The 20,410-nt window shown below is 42.0% G+C and overlaps 1 protein-coding gene across 1 annotated transcript; it reads left to right on the top strand.

Annotated features, from left to right (window-relative positions):
• Positions 1-13,826: 13,826 nt before the first annotated feature.
• On the top strand, positions 13,827-19,497 carry LOC133643066 (protein FAM217B-like). Its single transcript, XM_062037477.1, has 3 exons — positions 13,827-13,906; positions 14,134-14,203; positions 15,992-19,497. Exons 1-3 carry the CDS (start codon positions 13,876-13,878, stop codon positions 17,106-17,108), a joined length of 1,218 nt encoding a protein of 405 aa, XP_061893461.1. The 5' UTR covers positions 13,827-13,875; the 3' UTR covers positions 17,109-19,497.
• The last annotated feature ends 913 nt before the right edge of the window (positions 19,498-20,410 follow it).

The following is a 20,410-nucleotide window of genomic DNA, read 5'->3' as shown; positions in this document are numbered from 1 at the left end:
TTTTGGAGTTATGTTTATATAACCTGCTTTCTGAGCCGCCACCTTTGTGGTTTGCGTGTCCCACTGATCCTAGGAGCTATGTTGTCCGGGGGCTTCTATGCCCCCTGGTAGGGTCCCCCAAGACAAACAGGTCCTAGGTGAGGAATCAGACAAAGAGCAGCTCAAAGACCTTTATGAAAAGTACAAATCGAGGACCTAGATATTTTCTCGCCCGGACGCGGGTCACCGTGGCTCCCCTGTGGAGCCAGGCCCAGAGGTGGGGCACGATGGCGAGCGACTGGTGCCCATGGGGCCCACCTCGAAGAGGCAACGTGGGTCCCCCCTGCAATAGGCTCACCACTCATGGGCTGGGTCATAGAGGTCGGGTGCAGTGTTAGCTGGGCGGAAGCCGAAGGCAGGGCACTTGGCGGTCCGATTATCGGCTACATAAGCTCGCTCTTGGGACGTGGAACGTCACCTCGCGAGGTGGAGAAGTTCCCGGCTAGATAAAGCTGGACTCACTTCGACGCACAGCAAGGGCTCTGGAACCTGTTCTCTCAAGGGGGGTTGGACTCTCTTCCACTCTGGCGTTGCAAGTAATGAGAGGCTGGGTTGGCAATTCTTGTTGCCCCCCGGCTCAAAGCCTGCACGTTGGACTTAACCCAGAAGACGAGATGTTAGCTTCCCTCCGCTTTCGGGTTGGGTGACGGGTCCTGACTGTTGTTGGTGTTTACGCACCAAACAGCAGCTCAGAGTACCCACTCTTTTTGGATTCCCTAGAGAGTGCTCCCTCGGGTGATTCCCTTGTTCTGCTGGGGGTCTTCAACGCTCATGTTGGCAACGACTTTGAAACCTGGAGAGTCGTGATTGGGAAAAATGGCCACCCGGATCTGATCCCAAGTGGTGCTTTGTTATTGGACTTTTGTGCTCGTCACGGATTGTCCATAACAAACACAATGTTCAAACATAAGGGTGTCCATATGTGCACTTGGCACCAGGACACCCTCTGCTGCAGTTCCATTATTGACTTTGTAGTTGTGTCATGGGATTTGCGGCCTCATGTTTTGGACACTCGGGTGAAGAGAGGGGCGAGCTTTCTATCGATCACCACCTGGTGAGCTGGCTCCGATGGTGGGGTAGGATCCCGGACAGACCTGGCAGGCCCAAACGCATTGTGAGAGTCTTTTGGGAATGCCTAGCAGAGTCTCCTGTCAGAGAGAGTTTCTTTTTCCACCTCCGGAGGAACTTTGAACATGTCACAAAGCAGGTGCTGGACATTGAGTCTGAATGGATCATGTTCCGTGCCTCTCTTGTCAAGCCAGCTGATTGGAGCTGTGGCCGCAAGGTGTTTGGTGCCTGTCGTGGCGGTAATCCTAGAACCCGCTGGTGGCCACCAGCAGTGCGGGATGCCGTCAAGCTGAAGAAAGAGCTTATCTGGTCCTTTTGGCTCATGGGACTCCAGAGGCAGCGGGCATACCGACAGGCCAAGCAGTGCCTGGGGAATCTGTGGTGGGCTCTCCTATTTCTGGGGATGGAGGTTGCCAAGGTAGTTTTAAAAGCTCCTCGGTGGCAAGGTGGATGAGCTCCGTCCGGAGTTCCTTAAGGCTCTGGATGCTGTGGGGCTGTTTTAGTTGACAAGACTCTGCAACATCGCGTGGACATCAGGGGCGGTACCTCTGGATTGGCAGACCGGGGTGGTGGTTCCTCTCTTTAAGAAGGGGAACCGGAGGGTGTGTTCCAACTATCGTAGATCACACTCCTCAGCCTTCCCGGTAAGGTCTATTCATGTGTACTGGAGAGGAAGAACCTTGGATCCAGGACGAACAGTGTGGTTTTCGTCCTGGTCGTGGAACGGTAGACCAGCTCTATACTCTCGGCAGGGTCCTTGAGTGTGCATGGGAGTTTGTCCAACCAGTCTACATGTGCTTTGTGGACTTGGAGAAGACATTCGACCGTGGCCACCCCGGGAAGTCCTGTGGGGAGTGCTCAGAGAGTATGGGGTCTCGGCATGTCTGGTTGTGGCGGGTCGCTCCCTGTATGATCAGTGTCAGAGTTTGGTCCGCATTGCCAGCAGTAAGTTGGCTGCCCTTTGTCACCAAATGTGTTTATACATTTTATGGACAGAATTTCTAGGCGCAGTCATGGCGTTGAGGGGATCCGGTTTGGTGGCTGCAGGATTAGGTCTCTCCTTTTTGCAGATGATGTGGTCCTTATGGCTTTAACTGGCCAGGATCTTCAGCTCTCATTGGATTGGTTCGCAGCCGAGTGTGAAGCGACTGGGATGAGAATCAGCACCTCCAAGTCCGAGGTTCTCGCCCGGGAAAGGGTGGAGTGCCATCTCGAGGTTGGGCAGGAGATCTTGCCCCAAGTGGATGAGTTCAAGTACCTGGAGTCTTGTTCATGAGTGAGGGAAGAGTGGATCGTGAGATGCACAGGCTGATCGGTGCGGCGTCTTCAGTAATGAGGACGCTATATCGATTTGTTGTGGTAAGAAGGAGCTGCGCCAGAAGGAAAAGCTCTCAATTTACCGGTCAATCTACGTTCCCATCCTCACCTATGGTCATGAGCTTTGGGTTATGACCGAAAGGACAAGATCACGGGTACAAGCGGCCGAAATGAGTTTTCTCCGCTGGGTGGCGGGTCTCTCCCTTACTGTAAGAATTTTCACCTTTTAATTACAGTAACCTACTGGCAGCTAATGGTTCCAGTATAAAACTGTTTTTCTACAGCACACATACTGTGATTTATCACTACAGTTTATTACTGTAAAAAGTATCACAGTACTGTGCTGTATCAAATATACGCTTCACAGCATAATACTGTCATCTATTTAGCGGCATTACACTGTTATTTTAGTGTATCTACTGTAATATCCATTAACTGTTAATTACAGTAAAATAATAGTAAGCACTATAGACTGAGCTTTACAGTATAATGCCACTAGAAGTTAATGAGTTGAACTTTTAATTTTTCAAAATCAAAACCCCTGCAATCTGCTGGCATAAAAATGACTGGAGAAATGGCCTTGCAAGATTATGTTTTTATTAACCAATTATTGTAAAGTGCATCAAATACATTCAATGTACATTTAGTGCATTCTTCTTATTTTCAGTAAAGCATTTTAACATTTATAACATGTCCACTTAATTTCTAACTGGAGACAAAACACTGAACACGAGTCCAGTGTTTAGTTGTCGGCTACATAAAGCCCCACTCAAAGTCTGTGAGATGTTTTATAAGGGTGGCTACGTGAGGATTTACAGTTGCTGCCTTTTTCTGGACCAGCTTCCCGGTCTTCTTGGACACCACCTTTCCCTGGCTAGCCTTTGTTCCCCTCTCAGGGTTAACACCAATGAATCGCCTAAAAAAGAGAGAAAGCATATTAGATATTCTGTTGTGATTGAAGATTACTTGCAGTCGATACAGAACCCCCCTCACCTTGTTATTTAGGAATATGCACTGCACAAATATTAATATCAATTTTAGGATATATGTGAGCCTATACCATAACCACAGCTGTAGATGAGTGAATGCTCTAAAACCCATTAAGACAAATTCAGAGAGGAAGACAATGCTAAAGCCTCCCCAATCCCTCTCTCTATTTATGTTTTCTCTCCATCTACGGGACCGTGTATTTACGCTGATGTTTCCTGCTTTCACCCATTTAACATATCGTTACCTGCTCATTACCTATCTTCTCTGCATCCTGGGGTCACACTGGTGCTTCTTGCCTTTACCCATTCAACATATCTTTACCTGCACATTACCTACCTTCTCTGCATAGTGTGGTCACGCTGGTGCTTTCTACCTTTACCCATTCAACATATCTTTACCTGCACATTACCTACCTTCTCTGTATCCTGGAGTCAAGCTGGTGTTTCCTGCCTTTACTCATTCAACATATCTTTACCTGCACATTACCTACCTTCTCTGTATCCTGGCGTCTAGCTGGTGTTTCCTGCCTTCACCCATTCAACATATCTATACCTGCACATTACCTACCTTCCCTGCATCCTTGGGTCACACTGGTGCTTCTTTCTTTCACCATACAACATATCTTCACCTGCACATACCTACCTTGTCTGCATGGCCTCGACCACACCTGCGCTTCCTTCTTTCACCCATTCAACATACCTTCACCCGCACATTACCTACCTTCCCCGCATAGTGGGGTCACACTGGTGCTTCCTGCCTTTACCCATTCAACATATCTTCACCCGCACATTACCTACTTGCTCTGCATTCTCGGGTCAAGCTGGTGCTTCCTGCCATCATCCAGTCAACATATCTTTACCTGCAAATTACCTACTTTTTCTGCATCCTGGGGTCAAACAGGTGCTTCCTTCTTTGACCCAGTCAACATATCTTTACCTGCACATTACCTACCTTCTCTGTATCCTAGAGTCAAACTGGTGCTTCGGTCCCTAATAAGAAGGTCCACAAAGGAACAGAAGAGTCATTGATTTAAGGCACAAAATTGGGGAAATGACAAGTCAAATTCCTGAACAGAGGTGAGAAATATAAAATAAAATATCCTAACAGTATTTTAACAGTATCAAGAGGATTTACCTTTGAACAAATTCCAATGTCCGAGGACCTTCCTCTTGGTATTCCAAGTTGAACACATAGTAGGTGGCAAGAAGGGCAGCAAGCCCTGAGATTAAGCTAGGTTGGACGCCTTTGCAGATGACATCACCTTCCATGCTGATCATCCAACGTTTTATTGTGACTTTGTCACCAGCAACTGGTACAGTCAAGAAATGCAGTTTATGTTCCTAAACAGTATCCAATATGGGTAGCATTTTAAAAGTATTTGGAATGGCCACCTCACTCGCTCTCTCTTTCCTCTGTTTACATCTAGTCTCCTAAGGCAGTGGTTCTCAAATGGGGGTACTTGAAGGTATGCCAAGGGGTACGTGAGATTTTTTAAAAATATTCTAAAAATAGCAACAATTCAAAAATCCTTTATAAATATATTTATTGAATAATACTTCGACAAAATATGAATGTAAGTTCATAAACTGAACAACTAATCAAGTAGGCTATTCCATTCATTACCATAAAGCCAGAGTTTCCCCCATGCCATGATGGTTTGACCCTACCTGGCGGTGCCACACGGCACCAACTGTCAATCAACTATCCATGTAGAAAACAATGGAGGCTTGGTTAAAGCGTAGTGGACATGTTCCATAAATATTGATGTTAATGACTTCTTTTTTTGTGAAGAAATGTTGAGAATGAAGTTCATGAATCCAGATGGATCTCTATTGCAATCCCCAAAGAGGGCACTTTAAGTTGATTACTTCTATGTATAAAAATCTTTATTTATAATTGAATCACTTGTTTATTTTTCAACAAGTTTTTAGTTATTTTTATATCTTTTTTTCCAAATAGTTCAAGAAAGACCACAACAAATGAGCAATATTTTGCACTGTTATACTATTTAATAAATCAGAAACTGATGACATAGTGCTGTATTTTACTTCTTTATCTCTTTTTTTCAACCAAAAATGCTTTGCTCTGATTAGGGGGTACTTGAATTTAAAAAATGTTCACAGGGGTACATCACTGAAAAAAGGTTGAGAACCACTGTCCTAAGGCAGTGGTTGTCAACCTTTTTTCAGTGCTGTGAACATTTTTTTAATGCAAGTAGACCTCCATGTCTTCATAACAGGAATATCCTGAATTCTCAAGTTGCATATCACAATAGTCATCATCAGTGTTAATAACACAAGAGCTGCTTGGATTTGCTGTTGATCAAGTCAAACTTCGTTCAGTGTAGCCGTAGTGCTTCCTTGACACGTGCGATGTGAAAGTAGACTTAACTGTAAATCTTTTTTCACATTGACTGAAGGGGCACGTAACTGTCCTACCTTCGGTAATATGACTTTTCAAATGCAGGAGAAGTATATCATCGCACTTCGCGCTACATGAGACAATATTACAAGGTAAACCTTCTGCGCTATACATATCAGTCCTACTCTTGCCATATTTATGACGACGGCTGTGAGTTTTGAAGGCTGAGAAGTTGGAAAAAACTCTTGTGCATTTAGGGAAAGCACACTTAAACGATGCATTAGGCATACAACTATGACTTCGCATGTGTCCAAGATACGCAAATACATTGCTGCAAGTCGTAGCACATATGTTGCAAGTTATCATCTTTTATGATGACTATGACAAAAAAGAAGAAAACTTAGCTAGATAGCATGCGGCGGTACATGCGCGTGGTCAACGATAGTGTCTGTGATGCTGACTGTGACGCTATGTCATTTCGGACTTTATAAATATATATATAAAGTAATTCAAACAGAAAATGACACATCAAGGTACAAGTGACTCTTACCTTGTTATCAAAAACACACGATGCAGTAGGATGGATTTAGCAGGGTCGGCCAGGTGAAATGAAGCTCGGTTGGACGAATTGTGGGCGGACCCAAGAAACAAGTCTGAAAAATACTGAATTAACTTACTGCTGGTCGATATTTTTTGAAAAATGCAACAAAATTTACAGTACTTAACTGCATTTAAGAAGAACATGATAGGTTGATTGGCAACACTAAATTGGCCCTAGTGTGTGAATGTGAGTGTGAATGTTGTCTGTCTATCTGTGTTGGCCCTGCGATGAGGTGGCGACTTGTCCAGGGTGTACCCCGCCTTCCGCCTGATTGTAGCTGAGATAGGCTCCAGCGCCCCCCGCGACCCCGAAGGGAATAAGCGGTAGAAAATGGATGGATGTATGGAGTATATAACTGTAATTTTATTTTTTATTTTTACAGTACAGCTAGTCAAACGAGTGCCGGCCCAGTTTCATGTCAGTGCAGCTTCTGCATCCACACACAATTGAATGCAACGCATACTTCATCAACAGCGATACAGGTTACACTGACGGTAGCCAAATAAAAAACTTTAACACTTTTAGAAATATACGCCACACTGTGAATCCACACCAAACAAGAATGACAAACACATTTCGGGAGAACATCCGCACCGTAACACAACATAAACACAACACAACAAATACCCAGAACCCTTTGTAGCACTAAATCTTCCGGGACGCTACGAGGTGTGTGTGTGTGTGGGGGGGGGGGTGGTTTGGTGGTAGCGGGGGTGTATTTTGTAGCGTCCCGAAAGAGTTAGTGCTGCAAAAGATTCTGGGTATATGTTCTTTTGTGTTTATGTTGTGTTACGGTGCGGATGTTCTCCCGAAAAGTGTTTTTTATTTTTGTTTGGTGTGGGTTCACAGTGTGGCGTATATTTCCAACAGTGTTAAAGTTTTTTATACTGGCACCCTCAGTGTAACCTGTATCGCTGTTGATGAAGTATGCGTTGCATTCATTTGTGTATGTGTGCTGTATCTGCACATATCTTGTGACTGGGTCTGAATGATGTTAGAATTGGGTGTATGAAATATGACTGTTGAACACTTTGTTCGATAATGAAAGTTGCCTCAGCTCAAAGCCTGAGCCCCGACATTAAAGAACTAGCATCTAAAAAAAGATGCCAGGTATCTGTCTTGGGCACATCAAATTAGATCAGTGTGTTGCAAACTGAGCAGTTTAAAGTCCTGAATGGTTGTTTTATTCATTGTTATTTTATTTTCAAATTTATTAGCCTGTGGAAAAAGTTAATGTTGATATTTACCTCAGAAGGCTGCAAATAGAAAAGAGGCATTCAATTTTTATTTAAATTGTATTTGATATGCAATTTATATTTTTTAATGATTATTATTATTATTTGAAACTCCATTTTGCATGTCACTATAAAGTTATATAAGCCTTGCTTGTTCAATATTCAATGCAAAACTTGTTTGGGTCCCTATTAAAAGGTTAATTTGTTCAACCTTGGCCCGCGGCTTTGTTCAGTTTTAAACTTTGGCCCACTCTGTATTTGAGTTTGACACCCCTGGTGATGGTGAAGCTCTGTCACCCTGGAGGCCACGGGGAAGCCCCAGGACACATTGGGAACACTATGTCTCCCGGCTGGCCTGGGAACGCCTCAGGATCCCCTGAGAAAAGGTCCTAGGTGAGGGATCAGACAAAGAGCAGCTCAAAGACCTTTATGAAAAGTACAAATCGAGGACCTAGATTTTTTCTCGCCCAGGCGCATGTCACCGTGGCTCCCCTGTGGAGCCAGGCGCAGAGGTGGGGCACGATGGCGAGCGACTGGTGGCCGGGCCTGTCTCCATGGGGCCCTGCCGGGCTCAGCTCGAAGAGGCAACGTGGGTCAACCCTCCAATGGGCTCACCACTCATGGGCCCATTGAGGTCATAGAGGTCGGATGCAGTGTGAACTGGGCGGCAGCCGAAGGCAGGGCACTTGGCGGTCCGATTATCGGCTACATAAGCTCGCTCTTGGGACGTGGAACGTCACCTCGCTGGGAGGGAAAGAGCCTGAGCTGGTGCGCGAGGTGAAGAAGTTCCGGCTAGATATAGTTGGACTCACTTCGACGCACAGCAAGGGCTCTGGAACCTGTTCTCTCAAGAGGGGCTGGACTCTCTTCCACTCTGGCGTTGCAAGCAATGAGAGGCTGGGGTGGCAATTGTTGTTGCTCAAAGCCTGCACGTTGGACTTTAACCCAGTAGACGAGATGGTAGCTTCCCTCCGCCTTCGGGTTGGGTGACGGGTCCTCACTGTTGTTTGTGTTTACGCACCAAACAGCAGCTCAGAGTACCCACTCTTTTTGGATTCCCTTGAGGGAGTACTGGAGAGTGCTCCCTCGGGTGATTCCCTTGTTCTGTTGGGGGACTTCAATGCTCATGTTGGCAAGGACAGTGAAACCTGGAGAGTCGTGATTGGGAAAAATGGCCACCCGGATCTGAACCCAAGTGGTGCTTTGTTATTGGACTTTTGTGCTCGTCACGGATTGTCCATAACAAACACAATGTTCAAACATAAGGAAGAACTTTGAACAAGTCACGAGGGAGGTGCTGGACATTGAGTCTGAGTGGACCATGTTCCGTGCCTCTCTTGTCGAGTCTGCTGATTGGAGCTGTGGCCGCAAGGTGTTTGGTGCCTGTCGTGGCGGTAATCCTAGAATTCGCTGGTGGCCACCAGTAGTGAGGGATGCCGTCAAGCTGAAGAAAGAGCCTATCGGGTCCTTTTGGCTCATGGGACTCCAGAGGCAGCGGGCATACCGACAGGCCAAGCAGTGCCTGGGGAATCTGTGGTGGACTCTCCTATTTCTGGGGCTTAGGTTGCCTAGGTAGTTAAAAAGCTCCTCTGTGGCAAGGCCCCGGCGGTGGATGAGTTCCTTAAGGCTCTGGATACTGTGGGGCTGTCTTGATTGACAAGACTCTGCAACATCGCGTGAACATTGGGGGCGGTACCTCTGGATTGGCACACCGGGGTGGTGGTTCCTCTCTTTAAGAAGGGGAACCGGAGGGTGTGTTCCAACTATCGTGAAACACACTCCTCAGCCTTCCCGTTAAGGTCTATTCATGTGTACTGGAGAGGAGGAAACTCGGATCCAGGACGAACAGTGTGGTTTTCGTCCTGGTCGTGGAACGGTAGACCAGGTCTATACTCTCGGCAGGGTCCTTGAGTGTGAAGCGACTGGGATGAGAATCAGCACCTCCAAGTCCAAGTCCATGGTTCTCGCGCAGGAAAGGGTCGAGTGCCATCTCCAGGTTGGGGAGGAGATCTTGCCCCAAGTGGAGGAGTTCAAGTACCTAGGAGTCTTGTTCACGAGTGAGGATAGAGTGGATCGAGAGATCCACAGGCGGATTGGTGCGGCGTCTTCAGTATTGAGGACGCTATATTGATCCGTTGTGGTGAAGAAGGAGCTGAGCCAGAAGGAAAAGCTCTCAATTTACCGTCGACCTACGTTCCCAGCTTTGGGTTATGACCGAAAGGACAAGCGGCCGAAATGCGTTTCCTCTGCCGGGTGGTGGGTCTCTCCCTTAGAGACAGGGTGAGAAGCTCTGTCATCCGGGAGGTACTCAAAGTAAAGCCGCTGCTCCTCCACATTGAGAGGAGCCATGAGGTGGTTCGGGCCTCTGCTCAGGATGCCACCCGAACGCCTCTAGGGAGGTGTGGCAGGAGGCCACGGGGAAGACCTAGGACACATTGGAAAGACTATGTCCCCGGCTGGCCTGGGAACGCCTCGGAATACCCCGAGAAGAGCTGGACGAAGTGGCTGGGGAGAGGGAAGTCTGGGATTTTCTGCTCAGGCTGCTGCCCCCGCAACCCGACCTCGGATAAGCGGAAGAAAATGGATGGATTTAGAATGACAGTTATACTGTCAGATTGAGTACAAAAACTAACTAAACCTTACACAATATAATGTTTCTAGTAAAACTCACAAAGATACATATCTCCAGGCATTATTAGCCATTTTGCATGTGTGGTTTAGGAGTTATGCTTAAATAAATAACTGTCAGATTGAGTGTGACAGTAAACTGTCATAGTGAGTAAAACCCTTATTTTGTATTTGCAAACCTTATAAAAACAACTAAATCTAGTTAAACTCACACAGATACAATATTACAGGCATTTTTAGACACAATGCATGTTTGGTTTTAGAGTTATGTTTATATAACTTTCATATTTAGTATGACAGTTATACTGTCATATTGAATAAAAACAACAACTAACTTGTGTCTTTGCAAACCTTACAAAATACCATTTTTCTAGTAAAACTAACTAAGATACATGCTCCAGGCATTATTAGCTATTTTGCATGTGTTGTTTGAGTTACGTTTAAATAACTGTCATATTGAGTGTGACAGTATACTGTCATAAAACCCAATTTTTGTATTTGCAACCCTGATTCTGGTAAAACTCACATATATACAATATTACAGGCAGTTTTGGACATAATGGTTTGGTTTTGGAGTTATGTTTATATAACTTTCATATATAGTATGACAGCTAAACTGTTATATTGAGTAAAAAAACTAACTTGTGTTTGTCATAAAACCCAATTTTTGTATTAGCAAACCATACAACTGATTCAAATAAAACTCACATGGATTCAATATTACAGGCATTTTCAGACATTTTGCATGTTTGGTTTAGGAATTATGTTGTAATACATAATACAATACAAATAATTTTTGTGTTTGCAAGCCTTAAAAAAAGCATATGTTTCCAGTAAAACTCCCAAAGATGCATTATTTCAGGCATTATTAGCCATTTTTCAGGTGTGGTTTAGGAGTTATGTTTAAATAACTGTCATATTGAGTGTGGCGTAATACTGTCATATTGAGTTAAAAAAACTAACTTGTGTCTTTGCAAACCTTACAAAAGAAAATGTTTCTAGCAACACTCACAAAGATAATTTTTTTCACGCTATTAGACATGTTTCATGTGTATTTAGGAGTTATAATTAAATAACTTTCATATTGAGTGTTAAAGTTATAATGTCATTATGTGTAAAACCTAATTTTTGTATTTGCAAACCTTACAAAAACAATTGATTCTAGTAAAACTTACATAGATTCAATATTACAGGCATTTTTAGACAATTTACATGTTTGGTTTAAAAATTGTGTTTGAATACATTTGTATTGCTTTTTTCGCATTATCTCAGGATTCTAAGATCATTACTTTCATATTGAGTAAAACACTACTTTTTATTTTTGCAAACCTTACAAACCCACATGAATACATTATTATAAGCAATTTTAGACATGACACACGTTTGGTTCTGGAGTTATGTTTATATAACTTTTATATTTAGTATGACTGTTATACTGTCATATTGAATAAATAAAAAAACTAGCTTGTGTCTTTGCAAACTTTACAAAAGATCATTTTCTAGTAAAACTAACAAAGATACATGTCTCCAGGCATTATTACCCATTTTGCATGGGTTGTTTAGGAATTATGTTTAAATACATTTTTATTGCTTTTTTCGCATTATCTCAGGATTCTAAAATCCTTATTTTCATATTGAGGAAAAAACTACTTTTTGTTTTGCAAACCTTACAAACTCACATACATACATTATTACAGGCATTTTTAGACATAACACATGTTTGGTTTTGGAGTTATGTTTTGATAACTTTCATATTTAGTAGGACTGTAATACTGTCATATTTAATTTTAAAAAACTAGCTTGTGTCTTTGCAAACTTTACAAAACATCATTTTTCTAGTAAAACTAACAAAGATACATGTGTCCAGGCATTATTACCCATTTTGCATGGGTTGTTTAGGAATTATGTTTAAATACATTTTTATTGCTTTTTTCGCATTATCTCAGGATTATAAGATCATTACTTTCATATTGAGTAAAAAACTACTTTTTGTTTTTGCAAACCTTACAAACTCACATAAATACATTATTACAGGCATTTTTAGACATGACACATGTTTGGTTTTGGAGTTATGTTTATATAACTTTCATATTTAGTATGACTGTTATACTGTCATATTGAATAAAAAAAAACTAGCTTGTGTCTTTGCAAACATTACAAAATATCATTTTTCTAGTAAAACTAACAAAGATACATGTCTCCAGGCATTATTACCCATTTTGCATGGGTTGTTTAGGAATTATGTTTAAAGACATTTGTATTGCTTTTTTCGCATTATCTAAGGATTCTTAGATCATTACTTTCATATTGAGTAAAAAACTACTTTTTGTTTTTGCAAACCTTACAAACTCACATAAATACATTATTACAGGCATTTTTTGACATGACACACAAATCACATTTGTGGGGTCAATTAAACGCTCAAAATGGCCAGAAAAAGAGAACTTTCATCTAAAACTCGACAGTCTATTCTTGTTCTTAGAAATGAAGGCTATTCCACAAAATTGTTTGGGTGACCCCAAACTTTTGAACGGTAGTGTATATACGTATACATTTGTATGTGTATATGTATGTGTATGTAAATATATATATATATATATATATATATATATATATATATATATATATATATATATATATATATATATATATATATATATATATATATATATATATATATATATATATATATATATATATACATATATATATATAAACATTTATATATGGGGCGGCGTGGCGAAGTTGGTAGAGTGACCGTGCCAGCAATCGGAGGGTTGCTGGTTACTGGGGTTCAATCCCCACCTTCTACCATCCTAGTCACGTCCGTTGTGTCCTTGGGCAAGACACTTCACCCTTGCTCCTGATGGCTGCTGGTTAGCTCCTTGCATGGCAGCTCCCGCCATCAGTGTGTGAATGTGTGTGTGAATGGGTGAATGTGTAAATACTGTCAAAGCGCTTTGAGTACCTTGAAGGTAGAAAATATACAAGTATAACCCATTTATCATTTATATATATGTATATACATATACACATATATGTACACAAAAAGTTTAAACACACCTTCTCATTTCAATGCGTTTTCTTTATTTTCATGACTATTTACATTGTAGATTGTCACTGAAAGCATCAAAACTATGACACCTGTGAAGTGAAAACCATTTCAGGTGACTACCTCTTGAAGCTCATGGAGAGAATGCCAAGAGTGTGTAAAAACAGTAATTATAGCAAAGGGTAGCTATTTTGAAGAAACTAGAATATAAAACATGTTTTCAGTTATTTCACCTTTTTTTGTTAAGTACATAACTCCACATGTGTTCATTCATAGTTGTGATGCCTTCAGTGACAATCTACAATGTAAATAGTCATGAAAATACAGAAAACACATTGAATGAAAAGGTGTGTCCAAACCATATATATGTTATGGTGTTTACCATTTATATAAAAAAATACAAAAATATAATATATTTGAACAACACAAAACAAAAATGGAAAAAATGCCAATCTCATTACGCTGGTATCAACCTGATACTACCTTTGGTATCAACATGATCGATACTTGAGTCGCCCCGCCCAGTCCTCTGTGCGTGTACATTAGCGCTGCTGAGACGTTACTACGGGAGATGTGTTGTACAAATGGAATACGTAAAAGTACACCAGTGTTCAGGTATGATGAAGATTTTACTCCGACTCAATGACGATGGTGAAGATGAAGATTGGTTCTAGCGCCTTTGATCTTTTCACCGGCGACAATTAAGGCGGCCGTCGTTATTTTTCAATGTAGACGTTAAAATCTGTATAGTGCGAGTATAATATGTGTATAGGAATGCTTTTCATTCAAATGCCGCGCCAGAGTAATAACCAGCTTGTTTGTGTCATGGTGTTGTTTTGCAGCAACAATGTGCACACAATGGAAGCACACACAACATTGTCGGATCAACAACACCCAAGCCAAAAAGATGAGGTACGTTGAGAGGAGGAGTACAATAATATTTAATAAACAACACGACATTTCAATTGACTATTGATGACTAGAAATATATATTTTTTAAAACAATAAGCAGCAAATTATTATTGGTTCGCTAACATGAAGTTTTTTGAAGAATGTATTCCAGTTGACAAATGAGGCCTAGCGACACAAATCACACTTCTCTGATTGGCTGATAGAGTCACGTGATTCGGTCCACACCAATACAGATATTTGACCAATATTTTTCTGTCGTTTACATGCAAAATGTTATCCTAAAAACACAGTTTTTCCAAAACTGGGTGAAGATTTTGTAACAAATGAATCATAAACAGGGTTTTTAAGCTCGATCCATAAAACTATAAAATGTATAGTACATAGCTTGAGAAAAATAAACATAAGTGGGACAAATTTTCTGGCATAAAATACGTGTTAAAAAAAATACAAAATTAAGTTGGGGACACATTTTATGGCAGCACAGAAATATGCTGAAATATTATGTTTCCCCTACTAACCTACTTTTGTAATTGATAAAATGTGTCCCAATTCACAAGTTGTGTACAATGTCAAGTCTGTACATATAATCCACATGATGTTAGTACATAGCTTGAGGAAAATAAACGTAAGTGGGACACATTTTCTGGCATAAAATATGTGTTTAAAAAATAAATAAATAAATTAGGTTGGGGACACATTTTATGGCAGCACAGAAGTATGCTAAAATATTATGTATCACCTACTAACTTTTTTTTGTCATTAATAACACAAGTACAAATTCACAAGTTTTGTTGTTGATGATGCTAAGTAGCTACAGAATAAAACACATGATGTTAGTTCATCAATTGAGGAAAACAGGGGGTAGGGGTTGGGGACACATTTGATGGCAGCACAGAAATATGCTGAAATATTTTGTCTCCCCTACTAACCTACTTTTGTAATTGATAAAATGAGTCCAAATTCGCAAGTTGTGTACAATGTCAAGTCTGTACATATAATCCACAGGATGTTAGTACATATCTTAAGAGACGTACATGGGACACATAGTTTGTAGCATAAAATACCGGTAAGTGTTTGTTTTTTTTTTTAATTTACGTGGAATTGAGTCTACTCTGTAGTGTTTGTTCCCACTATAATCAGAATCAGAAATACTTTATTAATCCCTGAGGGGAAATTAAGATTTTCAGCACAATCCCATTTAAAATCAGACAAACATTACAGGGAGACAGAACAGGATCAAACATTAGGGAAACAGAACAGGATCGCTGGCGGGTCTGCCAACTTCCGTCGCACCTTACAAAAAAGGTGAGAAACAGGTAAATAAGGGCATGGGTCAAATGCAGAAGACAAATTTCACCACACCTAGTGTGTGTGTGAAATTTAACTTGAACTTTAATAGTACGGTTATTATAGAAATACAGCTGTAAATCTGTCGCGATGCTGAATTAGCAATTATCTCTATGGGCTTTTGAGTAGAGGCGGTCGCCATGCTGCTATATCGAACTACAACTTTTAGAAAATACATGTTGACTCGATGCTGGACAAGCGTTTAGCAGAGACACAGTGTAATTGTGTCCATGAGGTCGTTCAGTTCATCAAAATAGAACAAGCAAACACCTGCAGGTGTAACGGCGATCACGTTGATGACCAGCTACTGAAGCATGTATGCCTACTGTATGTATCTTCCAGGCGTCTAATTGGACAAAATGAACATTACGTCGACGTTTTTATTGATATTTCTGGAGTGGTGAAAATGTTGATGTGGCCTGAATGCACTTTTTCTTGCAGTACTCAGGCAAAGTCCAAACGTGTGTTTTTGGGGGACAACAATGAGGCTGCCGTCCTGCAGGTTCCCCAACAACGCAAGCAGCAGCGGAGCAGCAGCAGCAGCAGCAGGAGGAGCAGAGACACAGTCCATGTTTCCCATCCTGATGTCGGGGAAGAGCACGCCACAAACACACAAAGAGTCAGTGCAGTCGTTGACAGCGACTCGGACTTGTCTGACACTGAGAGATCTTCTGTGTTGCCTTCAGGTGGACTTCCTCCGCAGCTTGAGCTGCGACCGGAGGTCATCCTGACAGAAGACCGTTCCCCTCGAGGTGTCCCACGCGGTCCTAAGGGGTACGGCTTCCCCGATGTGCTTCCTCCACCGTTTAACTCATGGAGCGTCGGCCAGCTGTCCGTGTTCTACAGCGCGGAGAAGCGTGGAGCCCTGCGGCGTAAGCCCATCGGCCCGCTGGAGAGGTTCTTGGATAGGCTGCTGGAATTGGAGCGGAGACGTTTTGAGACCGTTCTGGAGGAGCGCGGGGATCGCCCTGCTGCGTCCGCGGCACGGAACTGCTGTGGGTCGGCTAAGAATGCGACGTCACGCCTCAGCTCTCCAAAGCGTATCCTTCAATGTCAGCGTGCCTTCCCTCTTACCTTCCTCTCCTCGCTGGCCCCTCCTTCCGCCGCGCTCTCCGGCTGTGCCTGCACACAGTGCCAGCTCCACTACGCTTCTTGCGCCCTTTTGTGCTGCCGCTCTCAGCACCGCCCGCCGGGGCCTCGAGGCACCGCGTCTCTTCCCAAAAGAAGTTGCAGCGAGAGTCGCGCGCACGCAGAAGAAACGCCACCACCTGCGAGGTTAAACGGCTCTGTGACCACCAACGGCCACATGATGAGGATGCAAGCTCTGGGGAACATTCGCCATCCCGTCCAAGCTGCGAACTGCAAACCCGTTAGGTGCACGAGTGCCACGAGGAGAGGGAAAGAGCATCCGACAGCTTTCACGGGCAACACATCAGATCTGACGAGGGGAAGGAGTGTCTCAGAGCGCAGGAAGAGTGCAGAGAAGCAGCCGTACCTGAGTAAAAGTACGAATACTTTCCAGGAAAATGACTATGTAGAACTCAGTTTCTTGACTTGAATACAACCAGGAGGATCAAAAGTATGTACCGGATTTTTCGGACTATAAGTCGCAGTTTTTTGCATAGTTTGGCCGGGGGTGCGACTTATACTCAGGAGCAACTTATGTGTGAAATTATTAACACATTACCGTAAAATACCAAATAATATTATTTAGCTCATTCACGTAAGACACTAGACCAGTGGTTCTTATCCTGGGTTCGATCCAACCCTAGGGGTTCGGTGAGTCGGCCTCAGGGGTTCGGCGGAGGTCAAGACACACCCGACTCATCGTGTAAATACAATCTTCTCCCTATCGGCGTATTATGGATACGGCAACAGCTGACTGGTTTGCAGGTGTGTAATTTGTTGTGAGTTTATGCACTGTGTTGGTTTTGTTCTTTGAACAAGGTGATGTTCATGCACGGTTCATTTTGTGCACCAGTAAAAAAACATGGTAACACTTTAGTATGGGGAACATATTCACCATTAATTAGTTGCTTATTAACATGCAAATTAGTAACATATTGGCTCTTAACTAGTCATTATTAAGTACTTATTAATGCCTTATTTAGCATGGCCTTATTATAACCCTAGCCCTCTAACCCTAACCCTAACCAAATAACTCTAAATTAAGTCTTTATTACTTAGAATATGTTCCCCTAGTGTCCAAATAACTCTAAATTAAGTCTTTGTTATACTTAGAATATGTTCCCCATACTAAAGTGTTACCAAAAACATATAACTTTGTCTTGAATTTGAAAAAAAAAACATTTTATTTTTCACTAAAGAAGGGTTCGGTGAATGTGCATATGAAACTGGTGGGGTTCGGTACCTCCAACAAGGTTAAGAACCACTGGACTAAACGTATAAGATTTCATGGGATTTAGCGATTAGGAGTGACAGATTGTTTGGTAAACGTATAGCATGTTCTATATGTTATAGTTATTTGAATGACTCTTACCATAATATGTTACATTAACACACCAGGCTCGTTCTCAGTTGGTTATTTATGCCTCATATAACGTACACTTATTCAGCCTGTTGTTCACTATTCTTTATTTATTTTAAATTGCCTTTCAAATGTCTATTTTTGGTGTTGGGTTTTATCAGATACATTTCCCCAAAAAATGCGACTTATACTCCAGTGCGACTTATATATGCTTTTTTCCTTCTTTATTATGCATTTTCGGCAGGTGCGACTTATACTTCGGAGCGACTTATACTCCGAAAAATGCGGTATTTAGATGACACAAGTTTATTGTGTAACTCAGGGGTGTCAAACGTACGGCCCGAGGGGCGGATCACGCCCGGGTACAGGTTTCATCCAGCCCGCGGGATAAGTTTGCTAAGTATAAAAATGAACCTGAATGTTTAAATGAAAGAAACAGCTGTTCTAAATGTATCCACTGGATGTCGCAATAGCAATTTGTAGAGGATGCTACATATGTACAAAATAAACCACATGATGTTAGTACATCAGTCAAGGAAAATGATCAAGCTACATAAATACACATGTTGAATAGACTTTAGTATATATAAAGACTTTATATATACTAAAGTCCTTGTTGACTTCACTCAGCCTCCATTCATCCGTCATAGACTCGAGGTCTTTAAAGGCAACATGTGGTCTAAAACAATAGGGCAGTATAGCTCGGTTGGTAGAGTGGCCATGTCAGCAACTTGAGGGTTCCAGGTTCGATCCCCGCTTTCGCCATCCTAGTCACTCCCGTTGTGTCCTTGGGCAAGACACTTAACCCACCTGCTCCCAGTGCCACCCACACTGGATTAAATGTAATTTATATATTGGGTTTCACTATGTAAAGCGCTTTGAGGTACTAGAGAAAAAGCGCTATATAAATATAATTCACTTCACTAAATAACATCCTGCAATTTGATTTTTATATAATTTTGTATCTTGATTGAAAATTAATACCATTGAGTTGACTGATGAACATTATCACATAATTTGTTAAGAAAATATAAATAACGACAAGTAAAATATTAACCGCAACATGTAAGTGTAAAAAAAACAACAACAACGTTATGATTGTACATTTAAGTTAAAGTTAAAGTATCAATGATTGTCACACACACACTAGGTGTGGCAAAATTATTCTCTATTTGACCCATCACCCTTGATCACCCCCTGGGAGGTGAGGGGAGCAGTGGGCAGCAGCGGTGGCCGCGCCCGGGAATAATTTTTGGTGATTTAACCCCCAATTCCAACCCTTGATGCTGAGTGCCAAGCAGGGAGGTAATGGGTCCCATTTTTATAGTCTTTGGTATGACTCGGCCGGGGTTTGAACTCACAACCTACCGATCTCAGGGCGGACACTGTAACCCAGTGGTTCTTAACCTTGTTGGAGGTACCGAACCCCACCAGTTTCATATGCGCATTCACCGAACCCTTCTTTAGTGAAATATAAAATTGTGTTTTTTTTCAAATTCAAGACAAAGTTATATGTTTTTGGTAACACTTTAGTATGGGGAACATATTCTAAGTAACAAAGACTTAATTTAGAGTTTTTTGGACACTAGGGGAACATATTCTAAGTAACAAAGACTTCATTTAGAGTTATTTGGTTAGGGTTAGGGTTATAATAAGGCCATGCCGTTTAAAGCATTAATAAGTACTTAATAATGACTAGTTAAGAGCCAATATGTTACTAATTTGCATGTTAATAAGCAACTAATTAATGGTAAATATGTTCCCCATACTAAAGTGTTACCATGTTTTATTACTGGTGCACAAAATGAACCGTGCATGAACATCACCTTGTTCAAAGAACAAAATCAACACAGTGCATAAACTCACAACAAATTACACACCTGCTAATCAGTGTGACTTCTGCTGTTGCCGTATCCGTAATACGCCCGATAGGGAGAAGTTTTTATTTACACGATGAGTTGGGTGTGTCTTGACCTCCGCCGAACCCCTGAGCCCGACTCACCGAACCCCTAGAGTTCGATCGAACCCAGGTTAAGAACCACTGCTCTAACCACTAAGCCACTGAGTAACAAGTTTGTGCTTGTTCTATTTTTAAACAAAGAAAACAATCTGAAGTTGTCTTTATTTTTAAGTTATCGTGCCGTGATTTTACTAATCCGGCCCACTTGGGAGTAGATTTTTCTCTATGTGTCCCCCCCCATCTAAAATGAGTTTGACACCCCTTGTGTAACTACTCCACTCAGGGTGTGTCTCGATCATCGTGCACTCGTGTACTTACACATTATTTTGAGTGCACAAGTGTGTTACACTGGAAGTATGGCAACATGCATTAAGTCAGTCGGTCAGTAATAGACACTTAGCACCCTTTAAGA

The sequence above is a fragment of the Entelurus aequoreus genome, linkage group LG26 (genome assembly GCF_033978785.1).
Source record: "Entelurus aequoreus isolate RoL-2023_Sb linkage group LG26, RoL_Eaeq_v1.1, whole genome shotgun sequence".
NCBI lineage: Eukaryota > Metazoa > Chordata > Actinopteri > Syngnathiformes > Syngnathidae > Entelurus > Entelurus aequoreus.
This window is presented reverse-complemented; position numbering and strand designations above follow the sequence as displayed.